This window comes from Oryzias latipes, chromosome 1, assembly GCF_002234675.1.
Source record: "Oryzias latipes chromosome 1, ASM223467v1".
Lineage (NCBI taxonomy): Eukaryota > Metazoa > Chordata > Actinopteri > Beloniformes > Adrianichthyidae > Oryzias > Oryzias latipes.
The window spans coordinates 23563374-23588137 of record NC_019859.2 but is presented as its reverse complement, the minus strand read 5'-3'; the positions used below and the strand labels follow the sequence as shown (position 1 = coordinate 23588137).

The 24764-nt window shown below is 41.0% G+C and overlaps 1 protein-coding gene across 1 annotated transcript; it reads right to left on the bottom strand.

The window, feature by feature from the left end:
- Positions 1-455: 455 nt before the first annotated feature.
- On the bottom strand, positions 456-16248 carry LOC110013628. Its single transcript, XM_023958680.1, has 14 exons — positions 15948-16248; positions 15653-15671; positions 15477-15513; positions 7442-7564; positions 7035-7234; positions 6831-6934; positions 3439-3551; positions 2999-3247; positions 2640-2714; positions 2313-2548; positions 1911-2010; positions 1192-1335; positions 705-1104; positions 456-584 (listed from the first exon to the last, which is right to left on the bottom strand). Exons 1-13 carry the CDS (start codon positions 16009-16011, stop codon positions 898-900), a joined length of 1671 nt encoding a protein of 556 aa, XP_023814448.1. The 5' UTR covers positions 16012-16248; the 3' UTR covers positions 456-584; positions 705-897.
- Positions 16249-24764: the final 8516 nt, after the last annotated feature.

Here is a 24764-nt window from a genome sequence, read left to right as displayed (position 1 = left end):
AAAATAAAATAAGAAAATGACTTTCCTCCACCTAACTACTAACACTTTTAGTAGATAGAATATGAAGGTACTCACAGAAGTTTGTAGACACTGCAGGGAGGATTGACCTAAGAAATACATTTACATTATTTTACAAGAATTTATCCAGTTTTTGGTCAAGCTTTGGTATAGTTATCCTGACCAAATCTGTTACCTTCTGAGCAAGTTGGATTACAAAATGCAGAACTTTCAGAAGTTTCCTGTCTTCATGTGACTCAATCAGATAGTTAAGCACATAGTTTATGACAACATCTTTCTCTGGTGGAGTACGCAGAGGCAGCAGCAGCATCTCTGCTGTCTGGTTTGGGGTCAGAAGATGAAGAGCGTCCAACTAAACAAGACAAAGAAAATGAAATATTTCTGTTTAACTAAGCATTGTGAAGACTTTTGTTGAATTTATTAAACATTTATGTCCATGTTTTCAAGACTTACTCCAGAGAAAAAAGGGTTGAGCTCATAGAAATCAGTGATGGAAGCAAACTTTGAGAAGAAACCAACATTTTTCTCCAGCCAGTCTGCACTGTTATTGGCTGAAGAAGCACACTCTGAGTCGAAACATAAAAAAATGACAATCATTTTGTTGAAGAGATCCACATGGTAATGTTAAACTTTTCCCATCAGGAAAATGTGATGAACGACTGTGATTGAAGCTGTTTTTTGCTTACCAGAGAAGTTGTGTTGCTGCAGGAAAGAATAGATGAAGTATTTATAGATGTTCTGACTGTAAATCGGGTCGGCATCCATGAAACTCATGGATTCACCCAGAGCTGACACTCTGAAAGCAGCAGGTCAGAGACAGAAGTCAGGAGGATTACAGCGACACACATGAACACAAAACAATCAACACACAGCTGGAACTCACAGGCTTTGGTAAACAGGGCAGGAGAAGTTCTTGGTGCTCAGACAGGACAGGAGATCTGGGTGTACATCAGGCAGGAGGGGCAGCAGCTTAATCTGGAACCAGAGCTGAATGAAGTTGGGGTCATTCAGGTGCTCCTGGGTCAGAGTTGGAGCTTCACCCTCACCAAAGATCTCCTTTATTTCAGATGATACTTCCTTGAAGTTCTGCAAAACAGAGGAGTTGGTATATGATAAAATGACATGATCAGTCGTTTCATGAGATTTGTTAGGTTAGTGTGGTTCCACACTTACAGTGTTGGACAGTTCCTTGATCAGGGAGTTCAGACGTTTTGTCAGCTCCAGAATCAGTCTCATTATTGTTTCTTCATTCAATGTCAGGTTTGTGCGAGCAGCACAGTGCAAAACATGAGCCACATTTTCCACTGCATCGGTCAGCTGAAACATGAAAATATTCATCAACAACCAATCAAAATGTATTTGCAAAGCACTTGGACTAAGAAAAGCTCTTCACAGCAATGAAGTCAATAAATGTTTGCATAACTGGTTATTTCACTGTTAGCTCTGTCTGTACTTTTGATGCAATTTCTGCTTTTTATTGATTCTCATTCTTCACTTTCAGTCAACCGTGATTGCAAATTGGTTCTTTATAAAAAAATGTTATTGCGTATGGAAGAAATTTTAAAATGTGGGGCCTTCATCCAGTTTTCAAGAATCATCAGTTTTAAAGATGGCTGCAGCTTAAATTGATTCACAACTTAAGCAACAGCTGTTGAAACAGCTTCTGTCAAAGCTCTAGTTTCTCCTTCAGGTAATCAGAGCAATATTTTATTGTAATTTCTATGATTTAAATTGGTAAAACAAACCGAGTACAATGCAATTTTGATTTGAATGTGACTAGAAGTATTTACTTTCAAAGGACATTTTTTCAAACCAACATGTTTTTGTTTAGTTTAAAGCAATGTAATATACAGCACTGTCAGAAACTCTTCAAATAAACAAAAGAGTCTCACCCCACAGGGAGTCTTATCAAGGGTGATGCTGCACACATCCTGGATTTCAGAGTAATCTGTGTTCTCTGAGTATGCATCATCCACAGCATGGTCCAAATAACTATAAAAGCAAACATGTTAGCTCAAATATTGTAGAGCAAAAAACACGAGACAGTTTTTGTTAAATAACAAATAAAACTCCCTCCCAATGGGTTGAAACACAAAATAGTTGTATTTTCTATAAATGTGTTTACGCAGCATTCTGTATTGAAATGTCATATTTGTTTCCTAATTAATTTTAATTTGGTAATTTAATTTGTTCTGATCACAACAAAGGTTTAAAAATACAAATTTATTTGGAGAAAATTACATTAAATAAAAAGACATGTTAAAATGAATAGAGTGTTAGTAAGTTTGTCTTACAAAAGTTGGTGAAAAGCAAGTTTGATGTTTGGGTGCTCCAGGATGTCATTGTTTGGGAAGAACCTCTGCAGTAATGGCATTGCAACCTGCTGGTACCAATCCTCCACATTTGTCACATCAAACTGCGGCTCCTCTGTAACTTTGTCTTTTGGCTGATACCTGTCAGCCAGTTCAGCCAGAGTCCAGTTGAGCAGGAACTGAGTTACAGTTACACCTCTTACTTCTGACAGATTTCTCTGCAAGTACATCGGGTTCAAAAACAATTTACTCAACGTTGCTTACAACAAATACTTTGCACACAAGTTGGGGAACATGGAATATGTTTACCTTGCTTGTGAAGGAAACAAAATCATGAACAAAGCTCCCAATGGGTTTGAAAGCTGTCAGGAAACCACTGAAAACCTGTAAGAATCAAAAATAGTGTTGAAAACTATAAGACTTAAATTTAACCAACATACATATTTTTTGGTAGCCTTTTTAATATTCAAATCAATATATTTTTGATTTAAATCTTGCATTAACTAAAACAAGTAAGAATTAATTATATATGTTTCTTCGAGCAACTAAGATAAATACTAACAGTTCCCTAACCTTGCATTTATTCAGGCACTTTTTCTTTACACTGTTTTTCTAGAACATCTTTGAACATCCTTTTTGAGTCCAAATTTCTAATCAACTAAAAGTACCTTTCTAAGCTTTTCACGTGGAGACCGGTGGTGTGACTCATGTGTGGCATGATGGGAAGGGGACGTAACTGAGTCTGCAGGTGTTGTCCAGCTCTGGAAACCTCCAGGAGGAGCTGTTGGTGTGGGTTCAGAGCCCCCTGTTAAACTGTGGAAGATCAGGGATAGGGTGCCATTTTCAAAGCTTTCCATTTCAGGCCTCATGAGTAGCTCTGCTTTTTGTGCAGGAGACAGCAGGTGAAGCACTTCCACCTATGAATGAACACAGGGGCAGCAAACAGGTAAGGAGGTCAAACGACACATGTGAGGAGAACATAAGAAAAAGAGCTCCCCATCAAAGTTTAATTAAACTTGAGCAAAAGAAATTGTGTTTGGTTGTTAAAACTACAAAATAATTCTGTTCAGTTTCTTAGGCAATCTTGACATAAGTCAGGTCAACTCACTCCGCTGAAGACCATGTTGAGAGTAGAGAAGTCCTTTATTCTGGCCATTGCTCTGAAAGCACCAAAATTCTTCAGCAGCCACTCCTCACTGCTTTCTTCTGGGTCTGCACAACCTGTAAATAAATAAATAAATAAATGCATAAATAAATAAATATCAAAATATACATATATTTTTCTCTTACGAGCTTGGAGAGGAAACCACCCACGGAGGGTGAGAGGGGCGTTTTTGTTGTATATACACATATATTTTTATGGATGGAGACGGGTCGTATTTTTAGTCTTTGGTACAACCAGATTTGAATTTACTATCTGTTACACCCCATCAATAAGCCACTGATGAACAGAGTGTAAATGAGGATGTGAAAAAGGACTTTGACCTTTTTAAGTCTTAACCAAATATGAATAAAACCTTGTATAGACATAGTGCTAAATATTTTTTTGTGCAAAAAAAGAATAAACACTGAATTTAAAATATAAAAATAATATGATATAATTTGCCCTGCAACTGGTGACCTGTTCAGGGTGTAGCCTGCCTTCATCCAACAGTAGCTGGGATGGCTTCAGCAACCCTGTGACCCTAAAAGAGTTCTGAAAATTGATGATATAATAGAATAGAATAGAATAGAATAGAATAGAATAGAATAGAATAGAATAGAATAAAATAAATATAGATTTCTGCGGATGTTAAAAGATAAATCAGCAGTCAAGTGCAACAAATCATTAACATTGATTATCATATTAAATTGGCCGTCAAGATCAATTTATCTAATCTCATGTTCTAAGCTTAAGGTGTGTGCAACTGTGAAATGCTGCCTGGCTGCTCTGGAATGCTGACTTCCTGCATTGTTTTGGTAGGATGAATACTTTCAACATTTTTCACAGACAATCCTCTCTAAGTATTCTTCAAGACATTGGATTTCCTTGTGGAGATGACAAATTTATCACTTCTTGGTTATCCACCACAGGGTGGGGTGCATACTTTGTAAAGTACGCACAATCTTTAATCCTAAAGTTACATTCACACCGGCCGTGGCAACTCACGTTCAAGTCGCCAGATTCAATTAAAAAAAGTCTGTGTACATGCTGGTAAGCCTGCATTTTGGGCTTATGCGCTCAAAACTCTTGCACTCACGCGTCTCTACACACGTTTTTAAGTCCATTCTCTGGCTCTGCGTACAAACTGGGCGTTTCCTGAACGTACACTGAAAGTTCAACAAGATGAACTTTCGACTGTTAGAACGTCAAACAGCTGAACTTTGACTAATCTGGTAAGCAAATCTGTAAGTGATTTGTAGGTATATCGTCCTTTCCAAAACGGGGGCGTGCCCACCGTTGTAAACATGACCATAGAGGAAAAATGAATAGTTGCAGTCGGTGCCTGGCAGGAATTATTCGACACCAAGTCTTTCATATATTGGGAAAGGGCTGTGAGACAAAAAGTCTGGAATTAGATTAGCAAGATTTGTACTGCCTCAACATTTCACACCTAACCTCTTCCAACAATAGGTGTCAGACATGCACTAGTAAATCGTAGAAAAGGTAAAAGAAGAAGCCTCTCCCTGCCGCTTTCTGCTTGTCCGGTGCCGGTCTGGTGTGAACACCATGGGCTAAATGCATGTTCATGAAACCACGAAGTAAATGCCCGGTGTGAATCTGTCTTCAATAACAACAACTCTTACGAGTAGATATGACAGAAAGATGGGCAAAACTGTATGGCACATGTAGGTGGTCCACACAAAATAGCAAGGTTGTAGACCGCTAGGTAAGCAGTGTAGCAAAAATGTTCATGCACATTTTTTTTCTACAGATCTGCTGCAGGCAAAGGTTGTTTCAAACATTTATACGACATGAAAGGGTAAGAATGGGTGAACTGGGTGAGATACAGGGGTAGTATGGATCTTTCATCTTTTCGCCCTCCCAAAATCCTGTGGACTAAGCAAGAAGCCCATGAGCGCTGTTTTTTTGATAAATGTGCTCTCTTTGTGGGCTCCTATACTGTTAGATATTAGGAAATTAGACAATCAGTGTAGTTTGTGTGGGCATCCTATGGCCATAGTACGGACACTTACGTAGCATGTTCACACCCTGCGCATTCACCATTTCGCTTATTATCAGAAAGGGGCCAGTGCTCCCAACTTATTAATGACTAGAGTGTACCGTAGGAGCACCGACAGATTTTATGAAGCGATGACCCATACGTCATAATGGGGCTTTTAGGGCCAAAGGAGAAAAACCATAAATTAGCACCAGCTCGTTTACATCCAGAGATGCATCTCTGTCCCGCATCGAGTAGAACAGTAGAAATAGCTAGATGCAACGTCTAATCTGGAGAGATCTGCCCCCACATTTATAGCACCTGGAATGTGTGCTGCTCTGAGGGTGAGCAGTGGTGAGCCGCTCCACAAAATTAGTTTGCGTGCCAGCATATGCAACAGCTAGGAGCACAGCCCCCCCTTGGCGGTTGTTATGTGCCAGTGTTGCCCGTGCAAGAACAAGCGTAAAAATTTCATGGTGAGAAAAACCGCCAGATGTTCCGGGTACTTTATGTGAAGATTCTGATAATAATATAATATAATATTATATTATATAATATTATATTATATAATATTATATAATATTATATGATATAGATGTTTACAGATGTTCTCTGTAAACCCTAGAGATGGTCGGAGGTGAAAATCCCAGTAGTTTCTGAAACACTCAGACCAGCCCGTCTGGCACCAACAGCCAACTGCCCAATATAGGCCTGCTGTTGTTTTTCGTTGTAATTTTTCCTAAAAAGCCCTTGAGGATTAGTTTATTTTTACCTTCACTTATTTACACATTTATACAGCAGTTTACCTAAAAATTTAAATGAGGATTTAGGTAACGAGCATTGCAGCTTGTTTTGAAAGAGTGGTGGAACAACATTCCTGCTGTTCAGACATGATTAGGCCTACAACATTACCAAAAGAGGGTGGGGGAAAGAAATGTGAGAAATGTTCTGATCAAGGAACAGTGAGTGACAGCTTTACTGGTACCAAAGAATGTCTGAATCTTGGCTTTTAAGCATTAGACAACTAAATAAACATTGAATATCATTCATTAATAAAGTGAAAATGTTTTATTTAGATATCTTAAGCAAAATGTTAATTTTGCAAATATGCCAATGTGGTTCTTGTTGACACTTTGAATTTAAGGAATCTCTGTGTGGAAAGTGCAACAAATGTGAAAAAGATTAGTCTGCTTGCTTTTTGTAACTATAGCTGAACTCATAGATTCAGTACCTCATGCTCGGTAAAAACAGATTGATTTGTTTTTATATTAACTGAAACTGAACTTTGCATTATTTTTGTTCCTCAATGGGGAAGTCACATAATAAAGAAAAACAAAAGTAACAATCAAAACTCTACCTTGAACTCCTTCTCCTGACAGGAATGGATGCATAAAGAATGTGTAGATCCACTTTTGCTGAGCTGGAGTCAGTTCTGAGTGATGGTAACTAAGTTCCCTTAACCTGTAAAAGTACATGTCAGAAGATTAAAGAATAAAAGTAAAAGTGTAAAAAAAGAAACACAAACATCCTACTAAAAAAAAACTGAGAAATGAATATATACACAGTCTGGTAAGTGGAGCAGCTGAAATTCTTGGTGCTGAGGCAGGAAAGAAAATGTTTGGTTATGGATTTCAGCAGTGGTTTCATCTTGATCTCCAGCCACATTTGGACCAGGGCTTCATTCTGGAAAGGGTCTGGTCTCCCGTTCAACTGCAGTTGTCCCTCCAGAGACACAAGTGGCACACCGTTTAAGCTGGATCTCTGTGACAGTGATGACAAAGGGAAAAAATCAGGGAACATACATGTCTAAGTAGTGTATTAAAACATTATTTTAAACAAACAAGCAAAAATAAAAGATTATGTTTGAATCATAAACTAGCATTGTTAAATGTATAATTACAGTTAAACAATTCAATGAAAAAGTATCGATGGCCAAATTGGTCAAACACGAATTTTTGAAAGTCATACCATAAAGGAATACACATCCATGGTGGCTTCAAGGATTCCTTTCAGTCGCTGCAAATGGTCCCTCCCAGAGTCTGTTAAAGGCAGTCCAGCGCATTGAAGAAAGTAAAAAGCTCCATCTGGCTCCTTTGAAATTGTGACATAAGAAAAGGTTAGATTACTGTGAAATTATTATAATTCACATTTCTACAATTATTCTAAAGCTACTTTAATTATTAAAGTAGTTATTTAATTATTTAACTATATTTAATTATTATTGTTGCAGCGGCTCCGGTTTGTTAGGACTTTCCTTGTCTTTTTGTCTTTAGTATTTATTTTAGTCTTCTTTTTTGTTTTTTACTCTTGCATGCCTCAGGCATCACCATAGTCAACAGCATGGATTTTATTCGCTCCAAACTTCTGTGGTTACTTTTTCTGCATTTTGAAAAGACGGCGGGGATGCCGGGCTGGAGCCCAGGTCAAGGCAAAGAAGTGGAAACATAAGCCCACTGTTCCAGCGATCATTACGGGGAATGTACGCTCTCTGGCTAACAAGACGGATGAGCTGGCAGCGACAATCAACACGCAGAGGGAATACCGGGAGAGCAGTTTATTGTGTTTCACCAAGACGTGGCTCCATCCACATCTCTCGGACTATAGTGTTGCTCTACCCGGCTTTGTGACAGTGCGAGCGGACAGAAACGCCACTGCATCTGGTAAGAAGAAAAGAGGGGGAATAATACTGTACGTCAACGTGCGATGGTGCAATCCAACACGTTTGTGTCAAGGAGCGACTCTGTAGCCCGAACATTGAACTCTTGGCGGTTGGTTTCTTCTCTTGGCGATTGCAGCCTTACTACTTGCCCCGGGAGTTTACATCCACCATCGTGATTACTGTTTACATTCCACCATCAGCTGAGGCTGACGCCCCTGCTGACGTCATCCGCAACACCATTTCCCGGCTACAGGAACATCAACCAAATGCATTTATAGTTATCACTGGGGACTTTAACCATGTTAACTTGGACGGGACTCTTACTGAATTTACACAGTATGTGGACTGCCCCACCCGTGAAAACAAAACCCTGGATCTGCTGTATGCTAATGCCCCGGGAGCATACAGCACTACAGCCCTCCCTCCCCTAGGGAGGTCTGATCACAACCTTGTACTGCTTTCTCCTAAGTACGTTCTTTTGGTCAGGAGAATGCCTCTGTCCAAAAGGAATGTCAAGAAGTGGACTCCAGAGGCTGAGGAGACCCTGCAGGACTGCTTTGAGTGCACAGACTGGGATGCTCTCTGTCTGCCCCATGGTGATGACATCAACAGCACGACTGACTGTATCACTGAATACATTAAATTCTGTGAGAACACCATCGTACCCTCAAGGACTGTCCGCTGTTACCCCAACAACAAGCTGAGTGACCTGAAGGCCCTTTTGATTGAGAAATAGAGGGCCTTCAGGTCGGGAGACAAGGAGTGGCTCAGGAGGGTGCAGCACCAGCTGAGAGACAGTTGAGAGAAAGTTGAGGGAATGTAAGAATACCTACAAGGGAAACCTGGAGGCAAAACTCCAGCAAAACAACATGAGAGAGGTGTCGTCTGGAATGAAGAGGATTACTGGATGTGGGGGGAGAAGCAGATTGTGTGAGGGCGACAGAGATAAGAGCTAACGACCTGAAAATCTTTTTCAATTGATTTAGCTCTCCTACTGCTCAGGTCTACCCCACCCCTCCTCCAGCATCTACACAATCCCCCACCCCTCATTATGCAACCCCCCCTCAACCCCCCTCTCCCCCATCTTCCTTTTGCCTACCTGACCAGACTGAAACAATCCCCCTGCTTGCTCCAACCCTGCCCCCCCGGTGACTGTGACTAACTACCAGGTGAAGAGACAGCTGGAAAAAATTAACCAACGAAAGGCTCCTGGCCCAGACGGCATCAGCCCCAGGATACTGAAGTCCTGTGCAGCCCAGCTATCCACAGTTTTCCAGTGCCTCTTTAACCTGAGCCTCAGTGTGATGAAGGTGCCGGCCACTTGGAAAACTGCATAGGGAACTGTGCTCTCTCCCTTCCTGTTCACTTTGTACACCAGTGACTTCCAGTACAACTCAGAGTCATGCCACCTTCAGAAATTCTCTGATGGTTCTGCAGTTGTTGGCTGCATTGATGGTGGGCGGGAGGAGGAGTACAGGGAACTTGTGGATAAATTTGTGAGGTGGACTGGAGCAAACCACCTGCTGCTCAATGTGGAAAAGACCAGAGATATGGTGATGGACTTCAGGAAGAAACCACGAGCTTCCCAGCCTCTCAGCATCTTGGGCAGAGATGTGGCAGAGGTAGAGGAGTACAAGTACTTGGAGTAACCATCGACAACAGACTGAGCTGGAAGAGCAACAGCACTGCTGTGTATAAGAAGGCCAGCAGCAGACTGTACTTCCTGAGGAGACTAAGGTCCTTCAACGTGTGCAGCAAGATGCTCGAGATTTTTTACGAGTCTGTTGTGGCCAGCACTCTGTTCTGCTCAGTGGTCTGCTGGGGGGGCAGCATATCTGCCAGGGACAGTAATAGGCTGAACAAACTGATTGGAAGAGCTGGCTCCATAATCGGATGTAAAACGGACACGTTTGAAGCTGTGATGGAGAGGAAGACTTTAAATAAGATCGTATCCATCATGGATAATCCAGAGCATCCTCTCCATACTGTTCTTGACGGTCAGCGGAGCACCTTCTCCAATAAGCTAAGGCAGCTTCGCTGTCACACCAACTGCTTCAGGAGATCTTTCCTACCTCACTCCATTGGACTCCATAACTTGTCATACATGTGCAATAGATAAACTCATTTAAGGTCTGTCTGTTTTTTCTCCTGAGCTGTCACGCAACATAACTATTATTTTTCATTGATGTTTCTTTCTGATTGATTGTTCTTGTCCTCTGTTGTCATCTATTGTTTGATTGTTTGTATGTTTGTATCTAGAGCCTAACACCGACACTGTAACAACCCAATTTCCCAAGCTGGGATCAATAAAGTATCTTTACCTTATCTTATTTTAAGGACATATATATATATATATACACCTTCGCAGTATCTAAGCTGTTCCTAGCACTGTGCTTTTCTGGACTGAGCGGTCTGAGGTCTTTCCAGGGATCTGTTGTAGCCACTCCTCCAGCTTCAGCTTACTGCCCCTATTGCTCCAATTACCACAGGCACCACCGTCACCTTCACTTTCCATGCTTTCTCCAGTCTTCTCTGACTCCCTGGTATTTCTCCAGTTTCTCACATTCCTTCTTCCTGATGTCCCCTTGGCTTGGCACTGCCACACCCAGCACAACGGCTTTCCTCTGTTCTTTATCCACCACTACAATGTCTGGTTGGTTTACCATTACCATCCCATCAGTCTGCACCTGGAAGTCCCACAGGATCTTTGCCCTCTCATTCTCTACCACCTCCGGAGGTGTTTCCCATTTTAACCTTGGGGTTTCCAGTCCATATCTGCACACATGTTCCTGTATATTATTCCAGCCACTTGATTGCGGCGCTCCATGTAGGCTTTCCCTGCCAGCATCTTACAGCCTGCAGTTATGTGCTGGATTGTTTCAGGCGCCTCTTTACACAGCCTACACCTTGGGTCTGGTGTGGTAGATCTGAGCCTCTAACGCTCTGGTGTTCAGGGCTTGTTCCTGAGCTGCCAGGATGAGTGCTTCAGTGCTGTCCTGTAGGCCAGCCCTTTCTAGCCATTGGTAGGACTTCTTGATATCAGCCACTTCAGTTATGGTCCGATGGTAAATCCCATGCAGGGGTTTTTTCTCACATGAGGGTCTGTCCTCCAGCACCGCATCCTCTCCTCTCCATTGCCTGAGACATTCACTGAGCACATTGTCAGTGGGGGCATTGAGCTTGATGCATTCATGGATCTTGGATGTTTCATCCTGGATAATGGCTTCCACGCTCACTAGTCCTCGGCCCCCTTCCTTGCGGCTAGCGTGCAGTCTCAAGGTGCTGGATTTGGGATGGAACCCTCCATGCATGGTGAGGAGCTTTCGTGTCACAACAACCATGGTCTTTATCTCTTTCATTGGCCATCTTATAATTCCTGCAGGGTATCTGATAACTGGCAGTGCGTAGCTGTTTATTGCCCGGGTCTTGTTCTTGTCATTGACCTGGCTTCTCACGATTTGCCTTATCCGTTGGAGGTATTTGGCTGTTGCAGCTTTCCTTGTTGCCTGCTCCAGGTTGCCATTTGCCTGCGGAATTCCAAGGTACTTGTAACTGTCCTCACTGTCTGCCATTGTTCCTTCTGGGAGTGAGACCCCTCCTGTGTAGACTACCTTGCCTCTCTCTGTCACCATCCGGCTACATTTCTCGAGCCCGAATGACATCCCAATGTCAGTACTGTAGATCCTGGTGGTGTGGATCAGGGATTCAATGTCATGATCGTTCTTAGCATATAGCTTGATGTCATCCATGTAGAGGAGGTGACTGATGTTCGCCCCATTGCTGAGTCAGTATCCATAGCCAGTCTTGTTGATTATTTGGCTGAGGGTGTTCAGACCTATGCAGAACAGCAGTGGGGACAGAACATCACCTTGGTATGTCCCACATGATGGACACTTGTGCAAATGGCTTCCCATTGGCTTAAAGGGTGGTTTTCCACAGCTTCATAGAAATTCATATGAAGGCTCTTAGAGTCCTGTTGATGTTGTACAGCTTCAAGCATTCAGTGATCCATGTGTGTGGCATTGAGTCATAGGCTTTTTTGTAATCAATCCAGGCTGTGCACAGGTTGGTGTGTCGTGACTTGCAGTCTTGAGCGACTGTTCTGTCAACCAGGAGTTGGTATTTGGCTCCTCTGGAGTCTTTACCAATGCCCTTCTGTGTGTCGCTCATGTATTGATCCATGTACGTATTTATCTTGGTTACAATGATGTCAGACATGAGCTTCCATGTTGTGGAGAGACAGGTTATTGGCCGGTAGTTGGATGGGACTGCACCCTTTGAGGGATCCTTCTAGATCAGGATTGTTCGCCCCACTGTTAGCCATTCGGGGTGACTCCCATCTCTTAGCAGCTGGTTCATTTGTGCTGCCAGGCGCTTGTGGAGTATAGTGAGTTTCTTTAGCCAGTAGGCATGTATAATTTCAGGGCCCGGTGCTGTCCAGTTATGATACCTGAGACTCTTTCTTGGATGTCTGCCACTGTGAGGGTGACTGGATTTTGTTCAGGGAGGTTCCTATGTTCTTTTCTCAGAGAGACCAGCCACTGGGCATTGCTTTTGTGTGCTGTCTCTTTCTCCCGTTTACTTTTCCAGGACTGTTCAGCCTTGGTGGGTCTGATCGGCTGTTTTGACCCTGCCACTGAGTGTACACATTTGCAGGCTGAGTTGCAAACAGCCTGTTTATCCGTCCGGCTTCATTGTCTCTTTTGTACCTCTTCAGGCGGCTGTTCAATGCTAAGAGCCTTTGTTAGGCAGTTTCCAGTGCTTCAGGTATGGGCATCTGGCTGTATCTCTTAGGTACTTGCTTTCTCATTGTACCTCTTTGAGCCTCTGTTAGCTTACTCACATCCCTCCGAGTTGCCTTGATTTTGGCCTCTAACCGTTGCTTCCATGGTGGGTATTGTTTTCTCCCGTGGTTGCTCTTATAGCCAAGCATCTGAAGGATCACTGCTGCTGAAGTGTAAACCAGTTAATTGGTTTCTATGATGGTTGTGGTAGGAATTGCCCTCAATGCTTCTAACACAGCTTCATGGAAACGTTTAGGCAGTGCCGGTGTAACTGGTGTAGCTGGTGACAGAGTTGGCCAGTGTTCATTCTAGACGATGATCTTGTCTTTCAGGTCAGTTGCTGCCTCGCTCAGCATGTCTATGGTTGTTGGGGCTGTGTACCCAAGCTCAGGTTGGAAGTGTGGTATAGCCTCCTCTCTGACCTGCTGTTCTGGCTCCCCCATGGTGGTATTGCAATTGTATTGTACCGCTTCAGTCTCAAGTTGTAAAAGGAGTTGCCGTTTGTGGATGTTAGAACATTGGTTACCAGTTGTTTGGCAGTTAGCCTTGATTGTGGGTTTCGAAGCATCCATTCATTCCACATTCTCTGCATGTAACCCCTCTGGGTGGGATTGCTTGAGTAGTACCATTCTAACAGAACCCTGTTCTCACATCTAGTTCATTTCCGTCTTGTTCCAGTAGCCTACTTTCCAACAGGGTGCTCTGGTCCCCCAGGACCTGACGCAGACCTTGTTTGGCCGGGCGATGTCTGAGCTGGCATGACATGTGATTCATAGTCTCTCACATTATGAAGTAGGCAGTAGGGTTCAGGGTCTTGCCCAAGGGCCCTCACTGGGTGATCTGCTCACCATTGATACCATTTACATTGCCTGCCATTGATTGGTCATTCCCCATTGATTGTTCATCTATCTATCTATCTATCTATCTATCTATCTATCTATCTATCTATCTATCTATCTATCTATCTATCTATCTATCTATCTATCTATCTATCTATCTATCTATCTATCTATCTATCTATCTATCTATCTATCTATCTATCTATCTATCTATCTATCTATCTATCTATCTATCTATCTATCTATCTATCTATCTATCTATCTATATTTATATATATATTTTTAACACAGTACATGTACACATCTGTGTAAATACGTGTATATATATAAAAAGGTTCAATATGTAACCTGAACCTGACTGTTAAGTGCTCGGAAAGCATGACTCATCCCTATTATACAAAGCCAAACTTAATTACCTTGCCAAACCTGTAATACCTCTTTGCTAAACATGTCAGACAGTTGTGGAATTAAGATCTTTTGAAAAAGCATGACCTGAAAAGCTATCCAGAATAGTTGCAGTTACATGGGCAAAATGTCTTTGATCGGTTTTAAAGATCGGATTAGAATTGATCTGTGTCCCTGGTCCCAGAAAAAAACTTCATCCAGTTACATCAAACATTAACACACGCCAAACTTTTGATTGGAATAAATCCTTTTGACACGTGCAAAACTATCTAAATGACCAGAAATTACTGTATAAGAAGAAATAAGGAGTTCTGTTGTAAACAAACAAAGCGAGATGATCTTCTGAACAGGCTTTTATTATTGTTATTATTATTATTAAGTGCCGGTTTGCTCATTCAATAACTGCCTCCGCCAGCTCACACACCGTCTCAAAGTCACTTCTCTACTTGGAGACACGGTTCTTCTGGGAAATACGGTTCTCCTTAGTCCAGACAGACTGCGGTCTGAAACCTCCTCCGGAGTGCACACCGTAACAAAGCACCCTCCCCTTCTCGCAAACACGAAGCTTCGAGTCCGCCTGCACCACTCAGAGACATGATTCGCTCACGCAGAGCAGCTGGCTGGTCCAGTTCGCGCTCCCACGCCTCCTCTGGAGCACCACACAGTTTACATATAACGTAAAAGCCAGCGCAGTAGTGACCCACAATCGGAATAAATTATTTACATGCACCACGAGACAGGATCAAAAACTGGCATAACCCACCTATCTCGATCAGAAGGTAATTTTGATCCGAGTCTGAGTATTCCAAATGGCCTGTTTGGCCATTTTTATTTTGATTAGGTGTTTATTTCAGTTACCTGTGTCCCTGTAAATGCAGCTAATCTGATATTTAAAGATGCACAATCATTGATGCAGAGTGGATTTATACCAAATTTCAAACTTATAAAAGCATCCAAGTGTGACATACCCTTGTCCGAGAGCCAGTTCGTCTACTTTTATTCAGCACACATCATGCAGTGGGCTGTATGTCACGAGAAATCTTACACAATGTTCATTATAATTGAACGAAGAAATGAATTTAGGATTATTACTCATGAAGTGAATGCTGCTTTAATCCAAATTTACATTCAAAACATCTTGAAAACTTGTTCAGAAGGGAAGTTAAACTCAGTGTTATATAAAATAACACACATCACACTAAAGAAAAAAGTTTACCAAAGATGACATACAGTATTCAGTATGAAAATTTGTTATGATATTTACAAGCAACTTTAGATCATCTGTGTTAATGGAGTCTGGTTAATTCTGAACTCACCTCATTGCACATGTCTCGTTTTGAACATGCCGGATTTCTACAAATAAACAACAAGATTTAGAAACAAACAACAATAAAGCTCACTGCATAATGAAACGGAAGACAGAAAGAAGTGCATTTAAATGTAGAAACAAACATTTTGGGCGATACTAAAGTTACTAGGGATTTTTTTTTACCTTTCTGCACTTGGCCTCCCTGTTAGGGGGACAAAGGAAAATGGGTAAAAAGTATTTTTACATAGAAAAAACATTTGCTGGTTTCATATAAAGGTTTTTATATAAAGGTATTGAGATTAAATCATACAACAACAAAAAAAAACAGCACAAAAACAGAACATCAGAACAAAAAACAAAACAAATGCTAGTATCTGTCATATGTGCCAAGTTATTTATGGGTACCAGGTATGAGGAAACAGAAAACAAAACAAAAAATAAATAAATAAAACAAGCCGAAAGATAAAAGTTCTCTTACCGTAGAAGGTCCCTAACATGTAGACCAGTAAGAATATATTCTGTAATTTTATGGTGCACCACATCTTGCAAGGAGAGGATTGTCTTACAGATCACTGAAAAAGACGACGCGGGGAAAAGAAGTGTGCCAACATATAACAACAATTTCTCAGACTGTTTCTTTTTTTTGTGTGTGTGTTGCTTTTAGAAATTTCTGTGCAAAGTAAACTACTGCATTAAAGCTAAACAAAACACTGGAGGAATCATTCCAGTGTGATAAAAGCAGGTGCAGCCTAACAAAAACTTAACACAAGGTTTGTAAGATTAAAATTCAGAGACAGATCAAGAAAATGTCAGATTATACTTTGATAATTAAAGTTTTTTAAATAATATTTTAGGATATTTTTTTGATAAAAAGCCTGAACGAATATAGAGCACTGAAAATACTGACTTTGAAAGTAGACACAATTTAACACAGCATCAGGTACTGCAACAAAGCAGTGATTTTTGATTGATCCTCTGTTTTCTCTTTGCCTGTTATTTTTCTTAGAATTCCAATTATGTTCTAAAAAAGCTTAATATTTACCGTTCTTCTAAATAAGACTGCGGCAGAGTATCACAAAATCAAAGATTAACTTCTTACCAGATTTTGTTGAACCTTGAGTCTTTATGTGCTGCAGCCAGGGGCTTGAGGGCTTGTTGCCTTGTAACAATGTTGCAAGTGATGAGGGTTGACTTGTCAGTGCTGCACCAGGGGGGAGAACCAGGTGCATGAGGCGTGGTTGCAATTAGGCTATGTGTGCATAACTTTCTCCTTTGTTTCCACATTGGTGTGAAAATGTGGGAAATAAAAACAAGCAAGGCACCTGAGAGAACAACCTTTTAGTTGATTACACATTTATTTCATTTGATTAATATTACTGAAGAAAAAAAGTCTTTATTTAAATAAAATGACTGCAAAGTTAATTGTTGAAGCAGCCCTTTAGACTTTGGTCAACCTAAAACGTGGTCAAAAATTTGATTTAAAATAATCGAAATGCTACAGCTCCCCTCGAAAAGAGCTTTTTTTTATTTAAATTTACATCAGGAACATGCAGATAAACCTGACAGCAACATGTAAAAGATCTGATATCCCGTTGAAGGTTTCAGTGGTAGTATATATTTATTATATCCAGGCAGTTTCCTGCTTTCATATTAAATAAAATTAGGTAATAAAATAATATGCTTGTGACTAACCTGGTGACATTCTTGAACTGGTATGTCATTCTAATGTGTGTGCAAACACAAGTATTAAAGCAGATATTTACAAAGTAAAATCTAAAATAAGTTTACTGAAGACTGACTTGAAAAGAAAAAAGACTTTCATTTATATGTCTAACAATTCTAGAAATTTGATGGCTGTTTCTATCATACATGACAGTGTAAAGCTGTGTTGACTGACAAATGTCAAGATCTGTTACTCAACTTTCTTCCATTTCACAAAAAGAACAAGAAAACTCAGAACCCTTGTAACAAGTAAAATATTAACATTTGCAAATAAAAATAGTTAGAAATTCATTGACTGATACAATATAGAAAACTTAACATTTTAGTTAATCTTTCAGCATGACTCATCTACACAATTGGTGACATTTCATTTCTAGTTTTAAGATGATAGTTTAATTTTTATTTTGAGGTAAAAAGTTGTTCATAACACACAATACATAGATTCATTACAATAAATGAGATTTTATCATTCATACATTCTTGATCATTTTAGTTTAAATTGTTAATCATTATACATTTCTCTTTTGCTTTACGTCCTCTGTATTTGTAAACACCTTTGCTCTCTTTTTAAAATGCTCCTATAAGTCTGGACCTTTGGCACAGATAATGCTAGTTATAACAATAAAATTAGTGGAAATTCACAATATTCAATGATTGGTATAAATGTCAGATCTGATTAGGTAAAGAAGTGGACCCCAAAAGGCAACAACTGTGTGTGGGTGTACATAGCCTTTATTGCTTTAATCATTGGAGAACAGGATAGTGGTAATATGCACTCCAACCAGCAGGTGGTGGTAATGAACGCTTCATGTTGTGAGTGAGAAGGAGGGACAGTCTGTTGCTAAGCAGCAGATGGCAGGTCACTCTCCTATGAGGCCCCCTCCACTATGGAAGCGATTCTGTAGCATAAATAAAAAGCAAAGTCAAAACCAGAAATGCTTTTTCATTTTCAAAATGAAGCTGCGTTTTTTGACTCAAAAATATAATGAAAAAGCAATCCACCAAAATGCTTTTTCATTTCCTTCCTCAACACAGCTTATTCTGTCACTTAATTAAAATTAAAATGAAAATGGTATTTGACATTTCATTTTCAAGACGTTCTCTGGTAAATGTGTAGCATAATTCATTTAGAAATGTCTGATTTGACAATTAAAATTGATTAATAGAAATGCTTTTTAATTTTCAAAATGAAGCTGCATTTTTTGACTCAAAATTAAAAAGAAAAAGCAATACTTCAAAATGCTTTATCATTTTATACTTCAACACAGCTTTTTCTGTCACTTAATTAAAATGATAAATAAAATGGTATTTGACATTTCATTTTCAAAAAGGTCAATGGTAAATGTGTACCAAAATTCATTTAGAAATGTCTAATTTGACAATTAAAATGGATTAACAAAAATGCTTTTTAATTTTCAAAATGTAGCTGCATCTTTTGACTCAAAATTAAAAAGAAAAAGCAATATTTCAAAATTCTTTTTCATTTTATACTTAAAACCGCTTATTCTGTGTCATAATTAAAACGAAAATGCAAAGAGGGGATTGCATTTGCATTTTAACATCCACCCTGCGCACCTTGTCACAATATTCATTTCGAAAAAGCATTAGCAGAGGGGAGGCGGGGCGATGACGTCACTGCTTTCTCCGTGTGTCCGGCTGCTGACTGACGCACACACACGCACCAGGAGCATACTGTGTTAGCGGCAGAGACGAGGGTTTTGTGATGGTTGTGAACTTCTGATGAGTTTCCACAGCTTCTCAGGACTACATAGCTGCATGTCCGCCTTCTGCGGTCCTCCTCCTGACGCACAGCGGACAAGCCTTTGTTCTTCAGACCGCCAGCTGCCTTCGCACAGCGGAGCGCGAAGCTCCCGACGATCGCTGAAGGCGGAAATGCTGCTGCGATCTGAGAAACCATCATATGAATTTGTGTTTCCAGTGGTGTCCAGAACAAAATAAAGAAATAAAGACTCATGTAATTCCCACATATTTACACATTTATTTGCAGCTTCGCGGTGAATTTGCTGTTTGATTTATTAAGATCCAGGAATCCAGGTTTGAGCTGGCCGGGTCCAGCGGTTTTTGAACAGGACCCGGTTTTACGTAATCTTAATGTGAAAAATGCAGCAGAATGTTCCTTTAGTGCCCTCGCGAATCAGAAGCTCAAGCTGTGAATCGTAAGCCAACTTTAGCGTCGTCTGACCGCACGGATTTAAAAACATATGATCGAGCAGAGCAGGCCCTTAATAATAATCATGACAATAATAAAAGCACATTATGAAGATAGTCTCCTGCAGCTTCGCGCTGAGTTAGTGTTTTTTGTCCAACCAGCAACGTTTAGCATGGAGAAATCTGCTGTCTATTGATGGAGCTCCAGCTGTCATCAAACAGTAAATTCACCGCGAAGTTGCAGATAAATGTGTAAATATGTGGGAATTACATGAGTCTTTATTTTGTTCTGGACACCACTGGAAACACAAATTCATATGATGGTTTCTCAGATCGCAGCAGCATTTCCGCCTTCAGCGATCGTCGGGAGCTTCGCGCTCCGCTGTGCAAAGGCAGCTGGCGGTCCGAAGAACAAAAGCTTGTCCGCTGTGCGTCAGGAGGAGGACCGCAGAAGGCGGACATGCAGCTACTTAGTCCTGAGAAGCTGTGGAAACTCATCAGAAGTTCACAACCACCACAAAGCCGTCTTCTCTGCCGCTAACACAGTATGCTCTTGGTGCGTGTGTGTGCGTCGGTCAGCAGCCGGACACACGGAGAGAGCAGTGACGTCATCGCCCCGCCTCCCCTCTGCTATTGCATTTAAGAAATGAATATTGCGACAAGGTGCGCGGGGTGGATGTTAAAATGCAAATGCAATCCCCTCTTTGCATTACCATTTTAATAATGACACAGAATAAGCGGTTTTAAGTATAAAATGAAAAAGCATTTTGAAATATTGCTTTTTCTTTTTAATTTTGAGTCAAAAAATGCAGCTACATTTTGAAAATTAAAAAGCATTTCTGTTAATCCATTTTAATTGTCAAATTAGACATTTCTAAATGAATTTTGGTACACATTTACCAGAGAACGTCTTGAAAATGAAATGTCAAATACCATTTTATTTATCATTTTAATTAAGTGACAGAAAAAGCTGTGTTGAAGTATAAAATGATAAAGCATTTTGAAGTATTGCTTTTTCTTTTTAATTTTGAGTCAAAAAATGCAGCTTCATTTTGAAAATTAAAAAGCATTTCTATTAATCAATTTTAATTGTCAAATGGACATTACTAAATGAATTATGCTACACATTTACCAGAGAACGTCTTGAAAATGAAATGTCAAATACCATTTTCATTTTAATTTTAATTAAGTGACAGAATAAGCGATGTTGAGGATGGAAATGAAAAAGCATTTTGGTGGATTGCTTTTTCATTATATTTTTGAGTCAGAAAATGCTTTTTCATTTTGAAAATGAAAAAGCATTTCTGGTTTTGATATTGCTTTTTATTTATGCTACATAATCGCTTCCATACTCCACATCTGCTTAGCAGAATGGTGCACAATCACACACCGTCCCTTGCTTTTGGATAAGGCGTAATCTGTGATTTAGGGAACAGGCGAATGTCTGTAATCTGTGAGTCAATAGAGGGTGGAAGGAAGTATGTATGCAGGAAAAGACGAAATCTGTGAGTAAAAGGTTAAAGTATTGGTGTAAAGTCAAATAAACACGCAGAGACGTGGCAAATCAGGAATCAGGGACTGAGAACAAAATGTAGCCAGAGCCGACAAAGCTATCATGAGACTGTGGGGAGATATAGGCTGGATTGTTGCAGAGTGTTGACACCTTTCTGGAAGTAAAACTGGGGGAGGCATGACTTAAATACACCTGAGCACAGGCGAGGCCAATTATCATAATTTCAAGCTCAGCCGTAGGCAAAGGAAGGGCATTAACCTGACCAAAAGTATTTGTTATTTTAAACAGTGAACTTATAACTTTGACTTCGTCACAATGAGCAGTTGTCACATTAAAGAAACAGGCAGAGATGGTTAACTGACAGATTTTTATTAGTTAATGTAGCTTTCACCTCGCTGCCTGAGCCTACTACCCCTCCCCTTTTCCTGATGGGAAGACGGGAGTGCGCAGCTGCAGGGATGGCCATGCGCAGGTTTCAGGCTGGTATAAACTCTTTGATATAACCGATAATAGTTAACTGATTGTGGCGCAGTTTTTTTCTCTCCAAGCACCGCTAATACTGCACGGCCCCCTGGCATCGCATCGTGCCCGAAACGGACTGGTCTAATGAAACTTTTTAAAAATATATATAATTAAAGATGTGCCTGCAAGCCAGATGTGGCCATCAAAAGGGCCAGATTTGGCTCGCAAGCCATTGGTTCCCGATCCCTGGGTTATAGCTTGGGGCATGACTGTGAAATGGCAACAGAAGAAAATGGAAAATAAAGTTTTGAGCTAAACCCAAGTCCTGAGACTCCGCCTGTGCTTCTACCATGATGACGGCCTCCGAGACTACGAGCTGAATGTGACAAGTGGTGGCAGAAGTAAACAATTAAAAGCACAGTGCAGAAAATGACAAGAGGAAAAAAGACTGAGACCCCTGATCTTCCTTTGGATGATGATAAAGCCACCTCATCTCACTTGGAAGGAGCAGCTGCTCCAGATGAACCAGATAAGTTGGAGGAGTTGACTACTCTGGTGAAGTCTCTTGTCCAATCTCAGGCGTCCAGAGATAAACTGGTGGAAAGGGAATCTGCACGCCAATACCAAAGATGGAAAAACCTCCAGCATCAATTTCAGCTGCTCAAATCCAAGTAAAAGAATTACAAGATGATTTTCAGACAAGAGCAGAGCAGGAGGATAATGATGATGTTGGAGACGTGCAGCTTGCTATGCCAACCAGCTATGGACCTGTCCCACCCACACAATGGGGACCAATAATTTAAAAACAACCCAAGATCTTACCACCTTCACCTGAAGATGACATCGAACACTATCTCATGACATTTGAAAGGATAGCAACTGTTTGCCGCTGGCCTAAAGAGGAATGGGCTATTCTGCTAATCCCATTGTTCACAGGTAAAGCACAAAGTGCATGTGTGCTTATGGATTTTGGTGACTCTGAAGACTATGAGAAGGTCAAAGAAGTAATTCTGGCCAAATATGAGATCACAGCAGAGACATACAGGAAAAGATTTTTTGCTCTGGTCATCAATCCTGGAGAGACCCCACGTAAACTCAATGTGCGCCTGAGGGAACTTTTCAATAAATGGGTGAAACCAGAAGCCTGCACTGTGAAAAAGATGTTAATCCTGGAGCAGTTTCTTAGGATGATGAACCCAGAAAAGGAAATTTGGATTTGTGAAAGAGATCCACAGTCTGCAGAAGAGGTTTCACGTCTAGCAGATGTTTTTCTATCAGCTAGAAGCGGGAGAGGAAGACCCAACTTTGGTCGTGACAGCTACTTCTCTGGGCAAATACAGAGTAGAATGCATAGTAGCCTCAGACAACATTAAGCTAAAGCCAAGGTGAGCAGGCATTCACTCTCTAGTACTAAGCAGGACATGCGCTGTCGTCAATGTAATGAATTAGGCCACACCCAGTACACTTGTCCTGCCAGTAGACAAAGTCCACCATGCTATGTACAGTGCCTAGACCCTCTTAGCCAGTTCAGGTCCAGAAAGAAGTTGTGACAGTACCTGTATTGATTGCTGATTGACCCTGATTGAGTATCAGGGTCTGGTGAAACCACGTGTTGGCAAAGTGGAAGCCATTCAGGAATATCCAATACCCACAACCAAAAAGAAAGTACAAGCCTTTGTAGGGCTGGTTGGGTGGTACACCAAATGTATTCCCCATTTTGCAGATCGAGCAGCTGTTCTTACTGATCTCATCAGGGCTTTTGCACCTAACAAGGTTGTCTGGACTGAGGACTATGATGCAGCTTTTCGGGATCTGAAGATGGCCATCACAGGTGAGTCGGTGATATATAGCCTTGACTCGACCCTTCATCCTGCAAACAGATGCATCTACTGTTGGACTTGGTGCAGTCTTGGTTCAAGAAGCTGAAGGGGAGAAAAATCCAGTGCTGTTTCTGAGCAGGAAACTCCTCTACAGTGGAGAAGGAATGATTGGCCATGAAGTGGGCGATTGACTCTGAGGTACTATTTCTTGGGGCGCCACTTCTTCCTTGAGACAGATCATCGTGCCCTGCAATGGCTGAGGAGAATGAAGGACTCCAATACGCGTCTCACTGCATGCTACCTGTCTCTTAAAGCCTATAATTTCACAGTTCAATATCGAGCAGGAAGGACCAACTGTGTGGCAGACTGTTTGTCCCTTGTTCATGAGAATTGAGGTACTGTAAACTTGGGAGAGGGGGTGAGGAGATGTCACAACAAGCAGTTGACACATTAAAGAAACAGGCAGAGATTCAGATTTTTATTAGTTAATGTTGCTAAAGTTAAGCAGCAGCAACAAAGTTCTTCTTGATCAGGAGCACCTGTAAAAGCACATACATTTAAATATTTATGGTGCCTGCAGCGTTATATGGGGCTGAAACATGGAGTCTGAAAGTGGTGGAAAAGAGGAAGCTGAATTTAGTTGAGATGAGATGTTTGAGGAGTATGTGTGGTGTGACGCATATGGATCGTGCGACAAATGAAGTAATCCGAGAGAGAACTGGTGTGATGCGAGAGTTGGCTTATAGAGCAGAGCAAAAGGCACTGGGATGGTTTGGACATGTTGAAAGAATGGATAGGGAGCGATTGGTGAAAAAGATGTGATGTGAGTGGAGTGAGAATGAGAGGAAGACTGCGAATGGGATGGACAGAGGGTGTAAAAAGAGCGCTAAATGCAAGAGGGATGACTGTGGTGCAGGGGAGAGAGGTTCCTCAGGACAGGGAGTTTGTGTATGAATGAATGGATGGGTGTGGTAGAGGTCTGGTTTTGGTATGAAGCGGCAAGGGGAAACCAGCCTTGGCTGAGGCCCTGCTGTGGAGGTGCCCACACTGGGCTGTGCAGCTGACCCTGGTGCAGTGTGGTGTGGCTTAGACCAGGCCTTAGACCAGTCACATACACACACACGCGCGCACACACGCACACACTGAAGGAGGAGGGTTTGGGGAAGAGAAGGAGGGCGGTGAGAATGGGTGCCCTGTCTAGGCTACCCCACTTTGGTGGGACACAGCCTGGGTATATAGATATAGATAGATTAACTGAAAAGCTTAAGTAATAAAAAGTAATCTTAACAAAGAGCATGCCAACATCTGATTAAAATATTAAACAAAAGAATGTTTTTTAATGAAATAAATGCAAAGAATTAGGCAATTCTAAGGCTTTTGAGGAATAATGAATACAATGCACATTAAAGCTTTTTTTGACATACAAACCATAATTTCCATAAAAGTTATGGTGAAATAATGGCCCACAAAAAATTCTATGAAAAGAGTAGGGATTCGAAAGCGCCCATTCTTTTTCAAGAGTCGAATCGAAAGAATCGGCTTTCAAGAAAGAAACAAATTGCCCATCACTACTCCCTCATCCTTGGCTGAGACTGCCTCTCTCTTCCGG